Source organism: Cimex lectularius, unplaced genomic scaffold, assembly GCF_000648675.2.
Source record: "Cimex lectularius strain Harlan isolate CLEC.00 unplaced genomic scaffold, Clec_2.1 scaffold34, whole genome shotgun sequence".
In the NCBI taxonomy this organism is placed as follows: domain Eukaryota; kingdom Metazoa; phylum Arthropoda; class Insecta; order Hemiptera; family Cimicidae; genus Cimex; species Cimex lectularius.
Window position 1 is genome coordinate 2,210,630 of NW_019392635.1, and position 25,674 is coordinate 2,236,303.

At 35.0% G+C, this 25,674-nt stretch overlaps 1 protein-coding gene across 1 annotated transcript in view; it reads right to left on the reverse strand.

Annotated features, from left to right (window-relative positions):
* The window catches only part of LOC106661755 (E3 SUMO-protein ligase EGR2), a 40,663-nt gene extending 20,342 nt beyond the window's left edge, over positions 1 to 20,321 (reverse strand). Inside the window, exon 1 of the mRNA XM_014385357.2 lies at positions 20,141 to 20,321. Coding sequence (XP_014240843.1) covers positions 20,141 to 20,210 — 70 coding nt within the window. The 5' untranslated portion in view covers positions 20,211 to 20,321. The remainder of the gene's footprint in view (positions 1 to 20,140) is intronic.
* Positions 20,322 to 25,674: the final 5,353 nt, after the last annotated feature.

The window sequence follows — 25,674 nt, forward strand, 5'->3', positions numbered from 1 at the left end:
TTTTTTTATGTTAAATGTAGTTTAAGGAATTGAGAAGTATCATTATTGTCTGTAGCGTTTGTTTTATATTAATAAGTAGTTCAGTTCTATAAATAACTAATCACTTATAGCTATAAGTAGATTAGAGTTTTAAGCTAGTAGTTTTGTAAAACATTTAACAAACAGAAAAAAAAGAAAATAAGGAGAAAGCAATTTAGAGGTATGAAAAAATTATAATGTTCGTATTGACATAATTTTTGCATTGTGCCCTCTTCAGTCTTTGGTTTCTGTTATTTGTTTACATTTCTGCAGCTACTCAGCTACTCTCCAGCGGAGTAATAGCAGAATGTTAATGGATTTAAGATTTGGAATCGGTAGTTTTTTTAATGTTAAATGTAGTTTAAGGAATTGAGTAGTATCATTATTGTCTGTAGCGTTTATCCTCTTTATTTACAAGTAGTTCAATTCTATAAATAACTATTAACTTTCGACTATGATGGATTTGGGTTTAAGCTCGGTAGTTTTATAAAACGTTTCTTATGTGAAATCTTCATTCTTATGTGGAAGTCGTCATCGATTTCTCTCCTCCCGTCCTGGGGCAACGGGAGCCCGTTGAAAAAGGCATTTTATTGGGGGCGGAGAGTGTATTTATGAGTGAATGGGATCCCTCGTGCCCTTGACACTGCGAACCCTCTCCCACCGTGACCACCTCCAATGCGGATCAATTCCCATGGGTTGGTGAATGGGGGCCGTAAACGGCATCACTGTCTCTGTAGCCACGCGGGGGCCCGGCCTCCGTTTCAGTCTCACCGGCCAAATCCTTTCTTATGATTGTTTAACACACTCCTTTTGGTATTTAACATTCAATTATTACCCTTGTGCTAAATGGGGAGAGTAAATTTTACATGTCAAATTGATGTGTTCACATCCCCAACAGGAATAGAACCAAATATTGAATTGCTCCACAATGTCTATTGTTGTTATTGAAACACTTTGAAAATGTTTGTGTAGTTACCAGTTGATTTCCAAGCGAATTAATTAAATTTAATTTTTATTCTGATGCCATGCTGATATGCATAGCAAATTCTATTCAGGATGACCCTTTGGGAACCAACAAGACATTTCACAAGAAAAGGAAGACATTTAACCACCATCGATTGACTACTTTTAAGAGGAATGTCAAAGATTTTGCGATTCACTAGTAAAAACGAAATTTTCCAGACTTCTAAAATAAACGTGAAACACCACACAAACTAAACGAACACCAACGGCAAAATTTTTAATATATTTGTGTTTATCTGGTTGCACGACAAAAACTAATTAATTTCTTGGGTGTGTAGTAACGTTCGTCGAAAAAAATTTTAGTATGCATGAAAATTAAGTCAGTGGTTAGATGTGCCTCCTGGAAAACGGAACACAGGAGAAAATATAGTTTTGAATCTAGAAAAGCTGACGTGGCAAATAAGAAAATTCAGTCTCCTACGACTCGGCCATAGCAGTACTTTTAGAATAAAACATTTTTTAAAAATTAAAATTTAATTGATAAGGAGTAAGGTACGACAATATAACAGGGTGATCTAGGAACGAATGCCGTTAAAAATTATTTTTTTTATAGTACCATTAGTAAAGAATTCTATTGCTGCGCCAGCAGTTAAGTTTTCACATTTTTACTACTGACAGTGTAGTTTAAAAATAAATAAATAAAAATTCAAAAGGCACGGCCCTCAAAAGCATCAATGCGGGAAACACTAGAAATGGATGTTTTAGGGAATACGACATGGTGATTTTTTATGGTAAAATGTACGACCATAGAGACAGAGGGTTCCTCCAACTATTGTCCTTACCATACAATTGATCTCTGTATACATACAGTGCAAATTTGGCTTTTCGAGTGTATTAGTTGGGTTTCCATCTACCAATAGCGTATATTAAGAACTGGAATGGTTCTAAAATGCACCCCTGTGGGACTACAGATTGTTCTGATAGTATGATGTGATATTTGCTGCCCAAGTACGAGAAGGCAGATAATTTATTTTACTGATTCAGGAGAGGTTATAGTTTTAGAAATTACGTCGTGTTAATTCTTGTCGGAAAAACGTATGACCATAGAGACCTGGACTTTTAACTTGTACCTACTGATTTTTTCAACCCTCCTGGAATCTATATTTTGCGTATACAGTGTATGATTGATGGGTAAGTTGAGCTTTTAGTGGAGCATATTTTCTTCTACCAATAGCATAGATAAAGAACAAAAATGGCCCACAAACTACCAACCCTAAAGGAATCTTGAAATGGTGTACCTAGGAATTGTTATGTCCTGTTGATTCTATACTAGTTCCTTCTGCTGATTCAGCACACCAGACTTAGTGTGTTCATCCTTATGTTAAAATAATACAACTTTTACAATATATTATTGTCTTATGAGAAAAATGAAAATATTAGACATTGTTGTAAGATGAAAATTTTTGACAAAAGTCTAGTTTTTCTTCCAATTTGTGCAACAGATCTCAAGTGTGATGATAAAATCGAATGTGCCTCATGGGCGAGTAATTTAAGACAACAATTATACATTAAACCGTGTGCTTTATCAGCTTCAAAATCACGCAATAATTATGTCAAGAGGAAAAAATAAGCAGGATATCAAACGCAAACGTTTTTGAAGAAAGGATATTTGCAGATGTAACAATCGTGAATCGAGCGGAGAAAAATGCGCAGTATAAATGAGGGGTGGTTGTGACTCGGGGGTGGAAACAACCCCGTTTGTAAGGGCGTGGTCTGCCCTTGAACTCGACCGCGTTGACCTTATGCCTGACCTCGCCCCATTCATGGATCAACCCTCCGCCACCTGTTTCACTATCCGTCCGTGATGAGGGGAAAAGTGTACTTTTGTGAATGGGGCTTGACAAAGACCCGCCGTCATCAGTTAGCCCCGTTGTAGATTTAATAAATCTAGGTCACTAACTTGATTATATTTTACTTTAAATATACCAATTCAGTTGATCTGACAACAATAACAGTCTATTGTCGTAAAATGTGTACCAAAAATAAAATAAAGCCAGAAAATCCTTCATTTAGGCAAGTGCAGTGTATACATTTTCAATGTTTTTATATGTATTAATAACAAACAACTACGTATTACAGAAATTTTAATTTTTTCAAGTTTTAGAAAGTAAATAATAAAAACAAAAATCATCTTAAAAAGGTTTTCTAGTCAGATTTTATTACTATATTCCTACCAACTACATTATTATTATTTTTTAATAAAATCACATATTTCATTCAGTATTTCTTATGTTAAAAAATTTTGTGGTAGTATTGCAGCACAATTATATTTAAAAATACAGTATTTTCGGTTTTCAAGAGGATTCACTTTGATGTATTGAATGAGCGGAATTCAACATTGGTGATGCAAGGCTGAAAAGATTGGATTGGACACTATTGGTGCTATTGAGTTGTTTCTCTTTCCTAAAAAGAATCCTTGAACTTAAAAAAAGGGTGCTCCTATGAAATTCAAGTGATGAATTTTTGTGTGAGCTTTTTGGTGATGATCCTTGATTATGATGAATCATAATAGATCCTGTAGTTTCGTATGTCGTGTCGGCAATAGACAAATTTCAGTGGTTGGTCTGTGCGTTATTTCGCGAGTCGAGGCTATGTGTAACACGTCAGACGTTAAAAAATATATAAACTTTGTTTACTGAGAAGATTTATTTCGACAAGCGGTTTACATCCCGGCATTCATATAAAACAAAAACTCTTCGTAATGGAGCTTCTACCGCACCGATCCTGGAAACCCGACCTCGGTCGCAGTCCTACCTCTTCAGAGCTAAAAAGAAAGTCAAATACTGAGAAGACTAATTTCAATCAAAATGTAATGGGTTGAGGCTTTCCTCAAACCATGAAAAATTGGATACAAACCATATATTGTGCAGTACTTGTGGGTCTTTTGAAAAAGTGAATTGGTCTAAAAGTTAGTTGGATGCCAATTTGGTAAGCACTCCAACTCTCGTACTCGATACAGCATAGAATGCTTGACTGCAACTAGTTTGAAGTGCAACATATTATTCATTAAATTAATTAATCTTTTTATGTAAGGTTTTGGTTGAAATGAAAAAGTTAGTGTCACGAGCGGAATTCGAATCCATTTCGCCTACCTTACATAAAAATATTAATTAATTGAAAGAAGTAAGTTGGTCAATCAGACCACTAAATATAATGGATATTATTTATTTTTTGACCTCGCATTTGAATTAGAGACCTGTGTACTGTTCAAGTAACTGTATTTCTTTATATCTGTACTACCGGAAAATAGAAAACCACACATACTAACTACTGAATGATTAGTTATTTTTATATAGATATTAAATTCACTAATTTAGTGGTCCACTTGACCAATTAATATATTACAATTAATTAAGGCTTTTAGTTGAGATAAAAAAGTCAGTGCCACGAGCGGGATTCGAACCCATGACGTTCGACTAAATACGTCACTGCTATACCACTTGAGCTATCCAGCTAGCCATTTTTCAAATTTTGTGAAATTTATTTGATTCTCGGCGACAAATGAATGGCAAAAAGGAGGGAAAATTCGAGAGGTGAGGTTGAGATGGGAAGTAGTGTCCGAGTGGATCGAAGTCACGAGAGCTCAAGTGGTAGAGCAGTGGCGTATTTAGCCAAACGTCGTGGGTTCGAATCCCGCTCGTGACACTGACTTTTTTATCTCAACCAATAACTTTCATAAATATTAATTAATTGAAAAAGTTAATTGGTCAATCGGACCATGAACTGTAATGGAATTAAAAATATTGTTGAGCCGGAAGGGTGAAGATCTGGAGGTGCAAGGTCAAGTAAATTGAACAAATGAGGTCCCGGATTTTTTAAAATAATTGCTGCTATTAACGTCTCCAGTTGTGGCTAGAAATTTAAGTTTAAAAAGTCCTTAAAAAATCCTTACAGCCGCCTGATGATGATAAAAAAAGCAATTTTCCATCCATCAATATTTTTAAAGGTCAGTTTGTAAGCATTAGGAGAAAAAATCAACTTAAAAACATGTAATCTTTTTGACTACAGGAAATGAAAATTGTCACACAAAAAAGTTTAAAAATCTAATAAAATTTGTAATTGATATCTGCGTTTAGTTACCACGTAATAATATCAACTTATAACAGCTGAACCATCGTTGCAATATCAAATATAAAATATAATATTTACAACTTGACCATCCCAAAAATCATCTTGGCCCGCCTTTACTAGCTAGTTTTCTTTTAGGATATTCATTCTGACAATAGCGAAAACCCACGGACCAGGATGACGTAAAAATTAGCTCACAATTATTTTCTGTGTATTTTCAGTTTATACCGAGGTTTAATTATATATATTAATTATACTTATGTTAATGTAAACCAAATTATAGAAGTACACATAAGAACTCCATGTTAGTCTCGTTTGATGTTAAAAATCTCTTCACGAGCATCTCGATAGAAGAATTAATACCGTTATAGCAAACACCATACCAAAGTAACTTTTTTAAACACGAATTAATTGAAGCATTTAACATCTGTATCAGACATAGCTTTTTACGTTTGACAACAAAATCTATAAGCAAATACACAGGCTGCCCATGGGTTCTTGCCTCTCACCATTGCCTAAATTTTTATGAACAATTTCGTAACGAAACTTTTTGACTCTAAACACCCCATTACAAGAACCTAAAATTCTACCATAGTTGACGAGGTTGTTTGTTTGTGAACCGATATACGCCGCCAATTATCCCTTTTTTTCTAACACCTAAACACAACACACACACAAAATCATTTAGTAAAATATTAAAATTTAACAAACAATTTATTACTTAGTCTTCATCATAATAACCGTATTACTCTGGCCTCGGGGAGCGCCTTATGTCTCCTAGGCATCGAATAAGTAAGCGATCGGATTTCGCCTTGTGAAATAGGATCCCATTGTTCCACAAAAGCGGTTTGAAGCTGTTCAACGCCATTGGAAGTGGTGAACGATGTCTAACCCATCTCTTTTTCAAAGTCTTTAAGTATTCTATAAGGTTCGTGTTAGGAAAACCTGCTGACCCATTCATTGTGGTTATCCCTAAGTAATGTGGTGACAACTTGAGCTTCAAACATTATCAAGCATTAACACGAAATCTTCCTCAATGAAGAGCAATCCTTCCTCTTCAATTAAGCAATAATCCATCCTGTATGGTAATCAGTTCGATACGAGCTTGGACGATGATTCCACACCATAACTGACTGCCTTTAAAAAGGTTGTGCATATGAAGCAAGCTTTCTCCACCTGCTTCACACCTAATCCATCTGATTACTATAAACCAAACCAGCATTTATCTTTAAAGAGAACAACCCCTCATTGTTCATTTCTCCAAGCGAGATGCCGGATTGCGAACAGTCGCATTTCTACTCGATGCCTTTCTAGTAGTAGAGAACTGATGCGGGACGTCCAGACTCTAAAGATTAAGCTGATCTTACGAAGTCTTCTGATGTCTGTCTAAAGCTCATCCTTATATTAAGGACTGTTTAGAGTTACTGCCAACCAAGGAAGCCTTTAAATGGCGGTTAAGTGGGGTCAGAGGAATACAACGATCGCTCTAGCAGTCGTACACCGCGACCACTACATTTTCTTTCATAAGGACTTCCGGTGGCCCTAAACCGCGGAAGATCATCGCGGATGGTAGAGCGCGCCAAACCAAGGACTTGCGCTATGCAACGCTACGCCTAAACAAACCATCTACCCGGGAAGTATTGCTCGCCTTAAAACCATGTTTAAAAAAATTAATAATTAATTTTTACTCGAATTTATTGTTTCATCAAAGAAAGCAATTTAAAAACCAATTAACTCACAAGTTGGCTCTGGAAAGTTGAACAGATTTTCTTTTTTTTTTTTTTTTAAGTCTAAAGAGTGTAAAACGATTAGTGACACCTAGTAACGTAAACAACAAATTATTAATGTCATGTTTACCCTTTAAGTCAACTATTAATCTTTATACCTAGTTATTATGGAAAATAAACATATGAATACAAATGTTAATCTATCTAATTCATCATAATTCTACTAGAAAAACTTATATTTATGGGTAACACTGCTGGATTTAAATAAATTTATATAAAATATAATGTGGCATTACGGTCTAACTGAAATCTACAATTTAACTAGCTCAATGGTTACTTATATTGCACAACATTGTGAATCCACTTAGAAAATCAAACCAAAAATCAAAGGTCGTTTAATTACTGAAATAAAATAAACTGGGTGAAAATGTAATGAACTGTTCTAATTATACGTAATAAAAACATTCACTACTGCTTCTTGTTATTACTAGCTATTCAACTACAAAGCATACCAAACCCACTAACATTGTAATATAGTGATGATAGACTAATGATAAAACGATGGAACAAGTTCTACGAGTGATAATAAGTTATTATTCTAATGAAATCTAGTGATATACATAGTGTATTTACAGTATAATAATTGGTTTTGTCTTATTTTTAAATGCATGATAATACGGCAAATCGAAACTAACCAGCGTCGGGCTTTAACTAAGGAGCCGAGTGTTTGTAGTGAATTCGTGTAAATTTCAAGCCAAGTCTTTCAACAAAAAACCAGAATGTGTTTAAGACGTTGTTTGAAAATTTGCCGTCACGCATCAAGTTAATTTCAAGTCCCAATGGATAATTGGGCTCGGGATGGTCGAGGAACCGATTGAGAAAACTTTTCACCAGCGATGCAGCCGCACTTCCGCCTGTTCCCGGTTTCTTCGGGGTGCTGTTAACCGGCTAAAGGACTGGTTGGACTGAAATCGTGGACTTGAAAGAGAATGAAACCGAATGACGTCAGCCCATTCATGCTATCGATCCGGGCGCAGGATTAGGCCGTCCCGCGCAACCCCACTTCCACGTCCTCATCACTACACACTCCTCCACTTTCTCTTCTCGATTTTTCATCACAATTTACAACTCTCTTCCCTCAATTAAAAAATAAATAAATAAAATATAAAAATAAATAAACAAACATAAGCAAGAAAAATAGATTAACGCAATTCGATGATATATCATTAATATAAAATAAAACCAAACAAATGTTGTGTTTATTTCAATTTATTTGTATCAACAGTATTTACAAAATAAAAGGGAAATCAACGTACTTTCAAATATTTTATTTTCCAAAAACACCAGGAACCCGGGGTTGAACGATCGCGCAGTTGAAAACAAATAAATAAATAAATAAAAGGGCGGTTTTGCTTGAAAATCATCGACGAAGAATTCAAGCCATCATCAAGTTAAAATAATGTCGCAAAACATTTGCCAAAGGCTAAAAGATTAAAATGGAGTAGAAAAATCGAAAGAACACATATTGACAATGTATTAATAATTGAAAAACAAAGATTATTGACCTAAGAAAAATGCTTTATATCTCATATTAAAAAAACAAAAAACAAAAAAAAAATAATATCCATTAAAAAACGGCCAGAAAGAAACGACATAAAATGAATCAAATCTCAGGGGCTGGATGGAGAAAAGTTTAAACGAGAGACGAGACAAATCCATGGATTGATGGGAGGGCAGATTTGATTTCGCTAAATTCTTTTCAAAAGCAATTAATATGTTAATTATTTGAAAATAAACCTTGATTAAATTTGTTTTTATGGTGTGGTGACCCACCCAGCTACGAGTTCAGCCTACATCCTCTTGTGTGAACAATTTTGAAATAAGTTTTTTATCCATTTCGTCAAGCAATTTATTTTTTGCCAATCGCATCCCTGCCGATTCGATCGAATCGTTCGATGAAATTACCACAACGCAAGAAGAAAAAGAGTGATACCACGGTATAGACTACTATAATTAATCAACACAATCAAATCTCTTGTACTATACACATTCAAAGTATAGGATTACTCTATTATTGGATAACAAAACATTACCAAATAATTATTTGTTACTTACTGAAAAAATGTAACCTAGATAGTACTATATTAAGCTATTGTCAGCAATATTAACAATGGATTAATTCAAGGATTCAAAGTATTCAATTTCGTCATATTTTCATCCCACACATCATGGATGACAGAAGCTTATTACTTTGCTAAGATCCCTAACATTGACCAGGTGAACTAATACCAGCGCAACCACCAGCCAGCGGCTTAAAGAAAAATTGTCTAAAGTCGGGAACCTTACTCGATGTAACGCTATGCGACGCTACCCGACGCAAATCCAAAGTCCAATTTTCCATAAGATTTTATTACCCCCGATGCCACGCAACGCTACGCGATTCCCACTGTCCAAATTTTCATCGGGTAGGATCGAGTACAGTCGAAGACAAAAGAACCGCACACTCATATTTTTATTCAAACTACATGTATTATTGCCGTTATATTAATTACAACATACTTATATTAATATAAACCAAATTAACCAAAATCAAAAAATCATTGGTTTTTATTAAAAAAGTAATAATTTTAATGGTTTGATAGAAAATTGATCAAAACGCCGGAATATCATTATTTGATTTAATGAATTTAACTAACAATTTATTTCATGGTTTTGCTCATAAAATTTAACTAACAATTTATTTCATGGTTTTGCTCATAAAATTTAACTAACAATTTATTTCATGGTTTTGCTCATAAAATTACACCGTTTTCGTCGAGTAATCAGAACCGGACACTCATATTTTTTGTAGTTTATTTCAAACTATGTACATGTAATTGTGTCGTTATATTAATTACAACAATCCTATTTTAATGTAAACCAAATTAAACGAGGTCAAAAATTCATAAGTTTTTATAAAAATTATTTAATTATGATGGTTAGGAAGAAAATTTATCAAAACACCGGAATAACTTTATTTAAAACAATTAAATTTAACTAACAATTTATTAAATGGTTGTGCTCATAAAATTTAACTAACAATTTATTTCAAGGTTTTGCTCAAAATAGTACGTTAAGAACGAAAGAGGTGTTGCTGTTGGGATGCACGCTGGGTGTGCGTGGCGTGCGCTTGACGTCGCATAGATGTGCACACCCTACCAAAACGAGACAAAGCATCGGGTAGCGTTGCATCGGGTAAGTGTGTTGCCCGCTTTAAGTTTTTAAACATTTACATTTCAACTATTCTTGACTAATAACGTACATCAAATTGTCCGCAATTATGTTTATTGTTACAAACTACAAATTACATACTGGTCGAGAGCATCTAGAGCATCGTGTCCTTTGTTTCACCTAATTACTGAACACAAGGCAAAATAAAATATAATCATATAAGAAAAACATCAGTAAACGTCAGATATATATAAAAGAATATATATAATTCATACGTATTATCAAATTCACATTAAATACATACAATTCATGGTATGACAGTGTGGCAGCTGCCGACAGAGACGTGTTAACCATACTTTTTCCTATTTGAAGACAGTTCATTCCCGATTCTCTCTTTACACTTTCCACACTGATGACCTTAGATTGCAACATTCATGTTAATCGATTTTTTTATTGCTATAATAAGTTTCTGTAAGTAAGCTTTGTAAATATTATAAACCACACCATGTCCATAGCACAGGGAGTTCATCAACACCACGTCCAATTCAGAAATTTGGTTCTCCCTCTCTCCCTCACTCTCTCTCTCTCTCTCTCTCTCTCTCTCTCTCTCTCTCTCTCTTTCTCTCTCTCTCTCTCTCTCCGTTTCTATTTCCATTTCTATTTCAATAGGTTTTAGACGGATGTCTGTCTGTCTGTACATATGTAAATTTATATCCAATACATCAACATAAATAGCATTTCTTAGTGTATCAAAATGTTAATAACGATCGTATTTGATATGCATTTTTATCTAACTATCTGACTGTTTATACAAGTTTATACGAACTAGGAATTCAATATATTCATTTTGTTTATCTATCTATTTTTCATTGCTAGCATTCCACCACCATCTCTCTTTGCTAGGTGTTCAAACAATCGACGATAATACCTGAATGCCGTAATTTTCTTCTACGGTTTAAAATATAAGAAACCTTTTGTTTAACACCGTTCTAAATTTTTGATTCTGAGATTTTAGATTTGATTTTTAACAATACAGTTAATACATTACAATTAATTAAGGTTTTTAGTTGAGATGAAAAAAACTCAATGGCACTAGCGGGTTTCGAACCCACGACCTTCGGCTAGATACGCCGCTGCTCTACCACTTGAGCTATCGTGACCTCGATCCACTCGGACACCAACTTCCTATCTCAACCCCACCTTATGAGTTTTCCCTCCTTTTTGCCATTTTTCGTGGGTTCGAATCCCGCTCGTGCCATTGACTTTTTTTCATCTCAACTAAAAACCTTAATTAATTGTAATGTATTAATTGGTCAAGCGGACCACGAAATTAGTGAATACAGTTAATATTAAAGCATAGAGTGTATGTTAATTATTTAATGCCATCTAACATAAAAGATATTAAACGTTATGCCTTTTTTAATGGTTTTATTTTTCGGTGGTTTTTCGAAATTTCCAGTGTAAACTATCATCCAATTTGATAGCTACGAAACTGTTTAGGATGCAGTTTATTATTAAAATATGCTTTTGAATTGATGTTCAGTTTTAAATGTTGAGTTTTAAAGAAGTCGTTGGCTCAGAAAATTAGTCAAGTTTCTCAAATCAACGTTCTTCAAAATTTTTCGTACTGTATGAATTAAATATATTTCAAAACATGAAACAATAAATTTTCTTCTGTTACAATTACGTACATATTTTATGCATTTCTTCCATTCGAATTTATCTTAAAATCTAATCGGCATTTGTTCGTTTCCCTTATTAAAACTGGTTCTCGGTGATAATTTTCTTTCCGTCGTGTTTATATACACTAAACAGTAGATGGCGGACATTTATTGCTCAAGGCGTGAACTGGAAACGCGTTTGACCAGAACAAACAGCGAGAACAGGCGGACGTAAGGAACGATAAAACCGGCGACAAGAATTTGAGAACGCAATTATAAATCAATGATTACCATTCCTGATGTTTTATTATCCCTTCTATTTTGTGATTTAATGAAAGAAAATTTTAATTTATTGGGACCTTTTTTTAATTCCCAAAACGAAAGTTTGAAAGGCAGGGTTGAAAAATTTACACTGTTTTTGAATAATATTAAAAATTAAACAAAAGAAAAGAACGAATAATTTTTTGTCAAATCATGCTGGGACTGAATGAAATTTTTATGTTTAGTACCCTTCTACTCTAATTTTCTAGATGTAATTTACTTAATTAATTAATTCTAAACTTTTAACACACACCCATCGAGTACTTAACAGTTGTTTCAATTGGACTGGTTTTTGTTTGTTTATTTTTTTATTTTTTGGATTTTCTATCCGTGCCAAGAAAAAAGAAATGCGAAGGCGTTCAGTGACAGGCAAATAAAATTTGCCTCGAGGAAAAATTGTCTTTCCAAATCTATTGTTGATTTCGAATCTGGACCAGAGGAAGATTGAGGAACGTCTTGACGAACGTCGGTGTAGGAGGACTGGGATTGAAAACGACGAAGACGACAGAAGATTGGACACCCACAAGAAGAACAAGGCCGAGTTCCATCGGACTCGAACGAGCTCGTACACCCACCTTTCAATATTTTTTATATCCGGTTATAAGCAGTTCTTTAAATATGTGAAAGAAATGCCCACAATAAGCTTTAAAATGTGCGATATCTAGCGAAAATTCTGTCTTCATTTTCTTCAAGTATCACGTCTAGAAAATAAAAATAGAAAACAACTAAATAAAATGGAAAGAATAAAACCCAATTCTGTCTTATTTTCCCTGTCAGGAATACTTTTATTAATACTTTGTTTTCTTCTAAGACTTTTTAATTGTGTAAGCACATTGGCAGAAAGATAAAAAGTTCGAAAGGTTTGGGGAAAGCTCTGAGAACGCAAGTTGGCAGTCGGTTCCAGGAAACGTAGCATTAGAGGGATGGCCGATCGATTTTCAGACCTCATCCCACCAATTGGGGAATGTTTTCTCAACGAAGAAATAATGTATTTCATGCCGATAAACAAGTTTTTTAAAAACATTCTTAAAGAATTTATTGCCGAAAAAAAGACGAGAATTTCTTGATAAATACAATACGAGACAATATGATAAATATTAAAAAATTACACGACTGAAAAATACGTAATTATAACAATATTACAAATTAAGGGCACTCTCAACTCGACACACAAGAATGGCACATCTACATGTAAAACAAACATTTTGAGCCCTGAAGATGATCTCAATAAAGATCGAAACGTTGGCACGATAAAGAAAATGTTTTTCTACAACCTACGCCACACCAGACCGCGCACGATCTCCAAATAATTATATATTACACGTATAGGATGTCAGGCTACTTGCGTCGCAAACTTTGCCAGTGAATTTCACAACTCAATGCAAAAAAGTTCCTATGAACCATGGTTCAATTCTCAACCCTTTCGCAGATATCAACATTATATTTTTTTTAACTATCAACGGTTTTCGTTCAATTCTGCTATTACTCCGCTGGAGAGTAGCTGAGTAGCTGTAGAAATGTAAAAAAATAACAGAAACCAAAGACTGAAGAGGGGGACCCCGAGTGGTTAGCATGAGAGACTCTCACGCCGCGGTCGTGGGTTCGATTCCCACCGTCGCCTCTGGCCCTTTTTCCCGATAACCCCCAATTTGAACACACAAGAATTCATACTATGGAAAAAAAAAAAAAAAAAAAAAAACGGTTTTCGTCATAAATCCACTTGTAGCTCTTGAACTATTCATTTTTGGGGAAATCAGAAAAGCGAAAAGAAAAAAAAAGAATCAGCGTTAAATTTCTTTCAAAGTGGCATCCTTCTAGAACTCTCAATTTAATGTTTGGTAAAAAAAAATAAACATTAAATCTTTCAAAAATTAATAGTTTTTGAAAGATTAGTGGTTAAGTTTTGAGGGTTCTAGAAAGATTCTATTTTAAAATTTATTAAAAAAGAACTAATTTACAATGTCATTTGTAAAATTACGGTAAACTTGGAAAAAAATTTTCCCGTGTCGGTTAATGTTTTTAGCCATTAATTCTATATTGGTAGGCAAATTTAATAGTGTTTTCTTCGTAATAGATTCCTAGATCATCCTAGTCCACAAAGTCTATCACCCTCGTCGCCTTTATATTTCAGGTGCATGTTCGCATTTCTTCATTCAGTGATGGGTGTGTCAGTTTTATAGTTGGTGAAACTGGTGACCGGCGTCATCTTTGTTCAGGCAGTGGATTAAGGTTGTTCGTTTTTATTGTCATGTTTTAATTGACTTTGTTATTAATTTCATAGGTTCAGTTGTAGGTATTTTTATTTACTGATCATTTTTCTCCATGACTGTTAAAACGTTCGGAACGACCAAATTTCAGTTCTGCACACGAAGGAAGCTCAAAATCCAGTTGTGTTTGTTTAAAATGTAAGGTTGCAGATGCAGACGTAAAATAAATAACATCATGAACCAATACAGTGAGCCTACCTGTGGTTACGATCTGCGTTGAGTAAAATACACCGAACAAAGCTAAAACGAACGAAATGCTATAACCCGCAAAATTGGCAGACCTGAACGGCAAGGACAAGTAACATTGAAGTTGTTCAAAGTTTTACATTAGGTATTTCTTGAAGTAGATATAGAATAAGCCTGCATTGCAGAAGATTGTTATTTGCTGTAGAAGATGGTAAGCACGTAACACAAGTAAGGGTCAGAGTAACAATATAACACGCAACTTATACAGTGGGATGCGGTACATTCTGTTACTTCTATCCTTCCGAAATTTGTTAGGAGGTTCTTGAATTGTTTGCGTCCAATGAGTTGTCCATTGTTCCTTCATTTTCTTTTTGTCCTTCTGTCTGAGATACTCATTAATAGTGTGCGTCCTATGCTACAGAAAGGTTCGGGTCCTATCAGCGGTGTAGCAACTCTTCCTTGGAAGGATGTCCGCTTTCTCGTTGCCTTCTACTCCCGTGTGTCCTGGGACCTGGCAGAGGCTGACTTATTTCTGCGTACCTAATAAGTTTAATTTGGTTTTGCAGTTCAGCACCATCTTTGGACTAATGATATTTGAGCTTAGTGCTTTGCTATCTGTCATGATGTTTTTGTACCCTTTATTCAGGCTGAGTTGAGTACATCTCTCGATTGTGTGAATCCCAGCTTGGATGATACTGGTGAGATTTTCCCCTGGGTTCTGATTATTTGGTTCCAAGACCGAATACTCCTGCCCCTGTAACTTCTTGTGTTCTAGATCCATCTGTGTACCAAAAGATGGTGCCATTATTGAAGGAGGTGTTTCCCTCTCGTTCCAATTCTTTTTTGGCACCTAGATTTATTTGGAAGTTTTGATTAAATTCAAACATCCTGTTCATGTCGTCTCTTGGAGCCATGAGTATCGGTTGGTCTTTCATTATTTTGTTGCTATCTCTACATTTTAGTTTTATTCGTGTTGCAGGTTTCTCTTTGATAATACTAATGATGTTTTTCTGTGCTGTCCTCGTTACCATGTGGTGTAGGGGGTTAATCCCAATACTTTTTCCATACTAACTGTGGGACATGTTCTCATTGCTCCCGGTATGCACTTGCATACAAATCTCTGTATTTTTGTGAGGTCTTTTCTTTTAGTTACATGTTCTGCTTTAACGGCCCAGGCTATAGCTCCGTATGTAAGTATGGGTCTTACTATCATGGTGTATATCCAAAGCAGGGTGTCCGGTCTACATCCCCAGTTCCTTCCTGCTATTCTTTTGCACACCATCAAACTCGCGTCGCCTTCGTGATGGTACAAACGATGTGTATCTTAAATGTCAGTATTTTATCTAGTGTGACGATCAGATATTTGACTTCTTTTTTTATCTCTATCAGGGTATTATTGAGTGTTATTTGCCTCATGTAATCTAGTTTTCTTTTCTGTGTAAAAGCGACTGTGGTTGTTTTATTAGGATTGATTCCTAAATCAGCGGTTTTACACCATTCTTCTGTGATTTTTAGTCCCCCTTGGATTATGTCTCAGTGTTTCCTCGAATTTTCCCCTGGCAGTCAGGACTATTTTATCCCTTTACGATCCAGGGTTTCGAGCAGTTCATCGACTGTTAGGCTTCGTTGAAGAGGTGCCAATACCCCTCCTTGAGGACATCCTTTCGTTTTGCTGACTTCTATAGTATCTAATACTATATTTGTTTCAGCTAGTTCTTAGCATTTCTCCAATCCATCTAGATCTAGATGTACCGGGATGATAGGAGACAACGAAATATTTTGGTCTGCAGATCTTTGCAAGAAAACGTTTTATTTATTTTTTTTAATAGGCTATTTTATCGTTTTAGTGATTTTAAGCGAAAGTACATCATAAAATTTTCTCAAGGCCCAAGGCTTGAGTGCCATTAATGGACATAATGGTCGCAGCTGCGTGTCTCCTGTATCGATCAGAGGTAATAATGTTTAAAACTTTTGATTACTAGTTCATGGAAGGAAATATAATATGTTTATACAAAAATTCTTCGCAATACCCCGTACCCTTCCTATTACGACTTTCTCCCCGTTTATTAAACTAAATGAGGCGCAGATGTGGAAATCACGAGTTTTCCAGCAAGATGTGATCGAGAGCCAGCCATGTCCTTACATGGAACTCATCGGAACGGTGACGTAGAGAAAAGCGTGGGTCCTGATATTCGTCCCACGGCAAATCCATTCACAACAACAGGCGCCATTTCTATTTTCTTGTCTTTTATCCCCGAACCTGCGGCGACCTTGCCCTTTGCTGTTGACCGATTTATGTCCTTAATCTCTTCTTTTTTTGTCAGATTTTGGCGATTGGCGGATGAGGGTATTTTTATTTACCATTGAACTTGTTAACCGTTAGGCAAGAATAATGGATAAACACCAAATTTTGTTTATCAGACACGACAATAGGCAAGAACGAACAAAAGATGGCAGAAAATTGGTAAATGCTCAACTTAGCTTCTAGCTTACAAAATAGTTAAATTTTTCTAATCCTAGACTTTTTTTTAGCTTTCCAGGGCTTTAATTATGACACTGACGTGTTGCACAGTGTAACAAGTTTACAGCCTGCTTCTCTTCTAACAATTCATCCTTTCTTCCTTTCAAAAAATGCAGGATAATTAAATGAATTGAAAGTTAACTTTACCGTAACGGCTTTGAAAAAATTAAAGCACAATAAAATAATTAATCTAATTAGCGCATAAGCCAAATAATGCGTCGCTGGGATTATCTCTTTCTGAATGAATGAGTTTCTCCAATGTGGGCGACTCGGCGAAGGTTACTCGACAGTCGACACCGGATCTTTCAAAATTTCTTGTTAGGGCCATCCCGCTCTTTCTAAGAGCACAGGTGTACAATTTAAAAAAAATTCATGCTTGATCTGAGAATTTAGGTTATTCATCGAGTAAGTAGGTATTCCCTAGTTCGTTTTAATACAAGACAAATTAAATTAATATTAAACGGATGAAAAAAAGCTAATCTAAGTTCAAAAGACAAAGATACAAATGAATAATTTTCAAAAACCTTTGGGCAATTGAGTTATAAATAAATAAGAATGTTATTTATACTTGCGCAAAACTCCAGGGTATGTATGAGAAAAAAAAATTGGTTAATTTAATCAACATGAGTTCGTTCAAAATTTATATTTAGGCCCTTCCTGCTTTTTCATTTGCAATATTATAAAATTTACTACTACTTCAAAAACGCAGGTTATGCTAGTTTTAGGCTTGTTCATTTAATATTTTAAATACTCATTTTCTTTGTCAAACTTTCGTCAATTCAAGTCTTTAAATCAATTTCTAAATTTACGCGATTCACAGGTCAACTTTATTGGTTAATGGGATTCCCGGCTAACAATACAAAATAAAATAATGATTTATAAACATTATATAAATATTAAAACCTAAATGGATGTATGGTATACAACTTTGAGGGAGTACCAAAAGAAGCAATACTCATAATACAACAGTTCCAAAATAAAGTTCTACGAAATATTGTAGATGCTTGTTGGTATGTTCGCATTAGCGACATAAACAGAGATCTAAACATCCAGCACATCGACACTGAGATCGCACGGTATCTTATAAGCACTATCTACGTCTTCAACTAAACCATTTGAGTAAATCCTGTAAAAGTAGCAAGGTGACCTCAACTAGATAAACTGTGACACTAATTAACGGACTAAAGCGCATTTATTACTAATTTAGCTATTGCAAATTGATAGATGATCTCATTTGACCAGTTTTAATAAATAAAATTCCCGCAGTTAACAAATATAAAAATCTAGTTACAATACTAGACATTTTTGTTGAAGCAAGTTTTCCAAGTCAAGGGGCTTGACTGCCTTAAAAGTCTTTCAAATTCACCTTATTCACCTTATTACAGATTGTTTTATATTTAATTATATTATTAAGACTATTATCAAACACATAAAGACAGCTTGTTCTTTTTAACACAATAAATAAATTAAAATTTTTTTTTTTTTCAAAATTCTCAATTATGTGTGGTGATTAGTGACCGTTAGTCGATAATTATTTAGAAATCATGAGATGCGATCTGGGGCATTCTCAACACGACACGCAAGAATGGCACACTTACTCAATAAAGATCGAAACGTTGGCACGATAAAGAGAATGTTTTTCTGAAACCTACATCACACCAGACCGCATCTCACGATTTCTGAATAATTCTCAATTATTTCTTGTAATTACCTTATTGACATACTATCCGTAATATTATAAGAAATATAAAACTCAATTTTACTATGGAAAAACTGTGAAGTAAGTTTTCCTCTTATGTAATTTATTTTCTTCCCAACGTCTTCAACTTTAACAGGGAGCCAATAAATATTAAAATACCGACTTTCATAAGCATTAAAGACTTTTTTTGTTTACAGCCAAATATCTTACTTCTAATAATGGGCGTATTTGTAAAACTTAAAAAATAATAGTCGTATAATTTTAGCGTTATAATTCAAGCATAGTTTACAGTAAACTAGTATCAATTCAAACTTTTGAAAGATGAGAAAATTAAATCGAGTTAATTCTTATGTTCACGGGGCTGGCGATGAACTGATGATATAGTTTGTAGGGCCCATAAATAAACTAACTACTACTAAAAACAACATTTAATATTATAATGACCGACTAATAAACGAGAGATACTTTGAAGAGTAAAAAAATGCTAGTTCACGAATGCATTTCAAAGTTTTAACGAACTATTTATTATAATTTCAAGTAGAGTTGGTTATAATTTTTGATTTTTCATGTGAAAATTTTCATGAAAAAAATGTTTCACTCTTTCTCAGTCTACTTACGATTTGAACTAAAGTGCATGTACAATTGTACGATTTTCGTTTGTCGAATTACAATGTAAACAAAATTAATAACTTCACCGTTTATGACAGAAAGTACGTAAAATGTTATTTAATGTAGGGAATTTTATTTATTTATTTTTACTAATGCGAAGAACAAGACGTAGTTGTAAGTTTGTCAATTATTGTGACAGTTCATATAGTTCGGGCTTTAGAACCATGGCTTTTTTGATAAAACTGTTATTTAACACAAAAAAAAATTGTTTATTGTATTATATAGAAAAAACAAAATAATTCTGAGCCTTTGATAATATAATTTGTTAAAAGTCAACATCTATTTGTTCAAATGTTTATGAACTGCGTATATGTACAAATCTTTATTAATTTTAATAAATAAAGTTAATTAATTACAATAATATATTTATTTTTTAAGTTCTCTAGCGGCAAGACGGTAATGTTGAATGTTGTCCGTTACGACTAAAGAGTAGTAACAAGTGTAAGCCGGTACAATAATTACGATCTCACGATTGTACCTTTTTTCGTAACGGGGCGTTATAGGGTTCTTTCGTAACCCAGGAAGGTAATATGGAGGTTTCAAATTAAGGTTTTGTTTATGGAGACTTGAATAAACCAACGAGTTTTTCTCTCCTTCTGAAGGATACAAAAAATAAAGTACGCCTTATAATTTTTGGAAATTCTTTTCCACGTGACAGAAGCATTTTGATTAATTTTAAACAGAACGAGCAAATTTTTTTTATTTAAGTCAAAATTGAAAAGATAGTGTATCAATTTGAGTGGGTGGTAATTGTACGAAAATGTATCTACCTTGAGGTTGGGGCAGGTAGAGGTTTATCCAGTCGTCTTGAGGCTGATCAGGGGATTGGCCCCCGTCCATGTGGAGTCAGGAAAAGGCACATCATGACTTGAGTAGCGCCGGTTCACTACTGCTATGTTCAGCCGTTCTGACGAACACGTCATCCCTCCAAACAGGCCGAGACTCAGCTCCCACCTTCTTCGCTTAGCCGACCCGAGTTATATTTGCCAGAGATTATTTATTTTCTCTTTTTCCGCTTCGCACTTCTCCCAGGAGGGTTGGTTCGGTCCGCCGGCCTTCGGCTTCCGGTCGTCCTGGGTCCCGCCTCCGTCTATCCTCTCTTTTATCCCCCTGGTTACTAACAACTTTCAGTTATGCTTCACGCGTAACGAACAATGTAATTCTTAGTTTCCTACACAGAATCCGTTTGCGCGAGAGACCGACTGACGCCGTAGACACCGGGATAGCACCAGGCGATCAGTGAAGTGGGTGGGATGTAAACAAACCTTCAAATCGTGTGTAACATGTTCGACTACTCATTTCATAAATTTAACCTTGCACATAGATACATAAAACTCAAGGTTTCTAAGATAGATTTGGATGGTTACTTGAAAAACTGCGAATTATGTGTGTTTGTTTTCTGTGAAAATATGTCATTCTTGACATTCTTCGTATGAATATAGACATAAACCATCAATATCTCACTGGCACTCTCAACACATCACTCAAGAATGACATCTTCACAGAAAACAAACATTTTGAGTGAGTACAAATACTTTGATTGAATCTAAAATTTCTAGCATTGTATAAATTCATTTTTTCACATCCTACATGTATTTGTAAAATTTAAACAATTTTTATAAATCCCAGGCCCTGAAGATGATCTCAATAAAGGTCGAAACGTTGGCAGGTTAAGAAAATATTTTTCTAAAATCTACTTCACACCAGACCGCATCTCACCATCCCCAATAATCATTAATTAACGGTCACTAAACACCACACATTATTACTATACTTTATTGTATAAGATATGATAAAACACAGATGGGCTCGAAAAGACGAAATATAATAATTGATGTTTTAAAAAAATCGTGTAGTTTTGTCGTTTTCGAGCATACTGGTCGACTAGTTCCTGCTTTCGGCTCTGCGCACTTTATTAACATACAGAAGAACAGGTTAATAACATAACGTACAGTCTAACCACCACAGACAATGTTCAACACATTGTGCACGAGCGTATTTAAAATTCACCTCTCTTTGGTAGGTTTGGTTTGGACCGAATGAACTTGGAAAATGTGAGATGGATTCTATCACGTGCACCTTTTAGGCCTCAGCGGAATATAGAAATACCATGCCTATAATATCAAATCTTGTTCTATGAAAAACCTGACTGATTTAAGAGTAACGACAAAATGGTAGATGTGGGATCATAGAAGATATTCATCATGGAAAACATTTATTGCAAACGTGTTCCATGAACCTTTGAGCTGAAGTCAGGAGTTAATTGTTAAGTCAGGTTTGATTCTTTCGTTATTAGGAAAATTAGACAACTATGGTTCATTTATTTGTTATATTTTTTCGCGCTTTCCCACAGACCTCCCCGACTTAATTTCTTCATGAAAAGGCTGAAATAAGCGATTTGGTAAAATCTTTTTTCTCCTTTATCAATATCTTATTTGACTCATTGTATAAAGGAGATCGATACAGCGTTCTATCTAATTATAATTAATATTATGGAGTTAATTATGGAGAGATATCCTTTTTTTAGCATTATAATAAAACAATGAGTTTTTTCAGAATAGCTCAAAAACATGTTAGAAGATCGATAAGTGGCATTATTAAGATTAATCCATTTACGTTTTCGCAGTCGATTGGCTAAGTTACTTCTTTCTTCCGAGATAAAAAAGTGAAAAAAATGAAAAAAGAGGGAAAAATTCGAACGGTTGTAGGTTGAGATGGAGAGTTGATGTCCGAGAGGATCGAAGTCACAGTAGCTCAAGTGGTAGAGCAGCTGCGTATTTAGCCGAAGGTCGTGGGTTCGAATCCCGCTCGTGACGCGGACTTTTTTATCTCAACCAAGACCTTAGAAAGAATAATTAATTGACTGAAATTATTAAGATTGTTTGCCGAAGGTAGCAGACATTACTTACAGTCAGGCTTATGGAGATTCTGTTATGTATTATCGATATTTTTCTTAAAAATATTTTAAAAATGTATTACAAGTGTACTGTTATAAATAAATAAATAAAAAATTACGTATTATATAATTTTTATTGAAAAGGTTTTGTGTGTTTTGGTGTGAGTACTAGGCCCATTGTTTTGCTATCATTTGTTGGGTTGTTGACGTCGGTTTTCCAGTTAAAAAGGTAAAGAAATAATACATGGCTATATTGCCTTTGTTAACTTTGTAACAATTGTTTTGTCGCGAGAGGGACTTTTCTACCAAAAGTGTTAAAAGCCCCGTCACTCTCTAGAAAAAGAAGAAATCGTCGTTTTTTGTTTGACGTCCGTCAGTCTATTTCTGGTTGGATCGGATTTGAACCGGGGGTTTATTTCGGGAAAAGGGGAAAATAAAAACGTTGAATCAACTTGGCATCTCGGAAATAGCTTGGGGGGATTTTGGGAAAACTTACATCATTGTTTACCTAGCGCGACGGCGGTAACGGTGGCGGCGGTGCCCGGAGGTGAGTGTAGTGCTCCTATTTGCTATATCCGGCTAAGAGGATTAAAAACAAACACCAACTCCAAAAAGGAAGCCGGTGAATCAGTAGGCGGAAATAGTGACTACTAACAGCTGAGAGATGACGTTTTGGCCACCTCCGGCTATTTTGGGCCGGCAGGGCTCCTGGCTGGCTTATTAGGACAAACAGTGACGTTCTGCCCGAACGTCATTATTTGTTTTGAAACAATATTTCACATAAATATTTTTTTACGGTTCTTATGTATCAGCGAATTTTAATAATTTGATATGTTATTATTTTCTTGAAAATAAAATTACTTATTGCCGAGAATTTTTCGTTATTCAGTTTTGACGTTCAACATTCGACGACAATCTACTAAATTTTTTATTATCTATTGCCTTAGTACAAATATTTACAAGGTCACTCCACTTTTTTCCAAGCAACATAACTGAAATAATTATCTTTATAAAAAATGAAAAATATATTATAAACAATAATCCATTATATTTAGTGGTCTAATGGACTAATTACTTCTTTCAATTAATTATTCTTTTTATGTAACGTCTTGGTTGAGATGGATTATTGTAAATAATAATTTGTTGAAGCCGTGAGGAGCGGTAAAGAATAAGGTAGTTGAAAAAAACACCTTTTTCATTTTTTGCCTTTAGTCCGGTCATCTTCAGGGTATAAAGTGTGGTGCTATTCTCGTGGTGTCATATTGGTTTTGTGTGAAAGTGTTGTGTAATGTAAGTGGGTTGTGTGACAACAAGAATAGCACCACACTTTATGCCCTGAAGATGACACGTATAAAGGTCGAAACGTCGAAAAAAATGAAAAAGATGTTTTTCTAACTACCTCTTTCTTGACCGCTCCTCACCACCTCAACAAATTATGAAACAACAGGTCACTAAGAAACGCACATTGTAAATAATCATGTAAATATCATCCTTTGTATGTATTTGTACATTTTTTATATAGGCTCAAATATCAAATAATTGAGTATATAATTTTTCACAGATCTCCGGCAATTCCAGCTTTTGTAATTTACAATAAATTACCAGCAGGCTTCGAGATCATCACCGCGGATGTTGGGCTCCAGGTGCTGTCAATTTAGCATCAAACGCAGTTCCTAGATCCAAACCCACTCACACTCTTATTCATTCTTAAATGCTTTTATCCGGTATTTAGTGACCGTTAATTAATGATTATTTTGAGATCAGCGAGATGCAGATTGGTGCTATATAGGTTTTAGAAAAACATTTTCTTTATCGTGCCAACATGTCGTTCTTTATTGAAATCATCTTCAGTGCCTGGGATTTATAAACATTGTTTAAATTATACAACTACATGTAAGATGTGGAAATGAATTTATACAATGATGTACACAACATCCCTTATATCACTAGGCCGCATCTCATGATCTCTCAATAATCTTAAATATATTATTTCCTATTTAACCATTCGCTCAATTGGTGATGGAGTGCTCGCTATTCTTCTCTCAACTTTTTATAGTTATATACCTATTATACCCCGCACATTCACGCTAATAAATACAATCACTCTCTATACACGCAGGGGGCACAAAACTATATAAAATAAAATAACCCTGTTTACTCCAAAAATCGGAACAGGGGACCCAGATAGTCGCTGCCGTGCTTAAGCACAATTCCACAAGTAATGTCGGGTGGCATTACTAGGCATTCTGTATATGGAGTCAAGGAAATTGCATCCGCTCGATCAGGTGGGACACATCGCAACCCTCTGCATGGTAATACACACATACGCGGGCTTTGTCCCAAAAGTAAATGTCTTTGTGACAAACTTCCCTTGGCCTAACCTTAATCGATTGAGGATGGGTCTTCTTCTACGAGTCAGATCTTCCGAAAGCCACCCATTCTTGGTTATAAAATTTTGAGAGATTATTGCATATTAATTTAACCTTCATTTGCATAAATGTATTTTTTTGCTGCTAATGATGAAGCTTATGGAGTTGCATATCAATGAAGTTCCTTAAATCTTTAGACATTTTTCCAAAGATTTGTTGGCAAGAAAATAAAGTAAATTTGGCAAGAATACATCATTTGCACACCGCACTGTTCTAGGTTCCATATTTTACTTTGCACTGTGGACATTCTTTTTTCCTGTATCGATCTATGCGTGGCAGGGTTACTCCTCCACACAGCTTCTTAATTTCGTCATCCCAGTTATGGTGAGATGTCCACTGCTTCTTTTCTAGTCTTTTGAAATTATTATTTTAGACCAGGCACCTCTCACAATATGGCCTGCCCAATTTCACTTTCTTTTGGTTATATCCCCTCAGTCTGCATTCTTACTCACACGTTCCTTCTGCAGTCTTTCCTACAACTCAATTCTAGCAGTGACCTGCAATTTCCGTAATGCTTTTTAACCTATCGTTTTGCAGCCATATACTGGCGGGACTATAGTGTCCCACAGTCTGGTCTTCAGCATGAGCTTCCGATTTAAATTTTTTTGTTACCAAGCAACTTCTTCCAAGCTACGCTGCACAGTCGTGACTGAGCAACTGACCGAGCAGGCCTAATTTGTGCCCGAAATATATCACTTCTTCCTTTCTGTCCACTGAACATTGTCCATCCTTAGGAGCTCTGGTCAGTAGTTCACAGAAGTAAGTTAGAATTTGGATGGGTTCAATATGCCATCGTAAGCAGCATTCTCTTATCAAGTTGTCAACCAGTCCATGTAGCTCTTCTTTACTTTTTGACACTAGAACCACATTGTCGGCTAGGTAGTTTAGCCGTACTTATCCACTTTGATACCTTTACCTGCCCAGTTTACGTTTTTGAATAAATCTTGGAAATATTAGCGTAACAATCGTGGAAGAACTA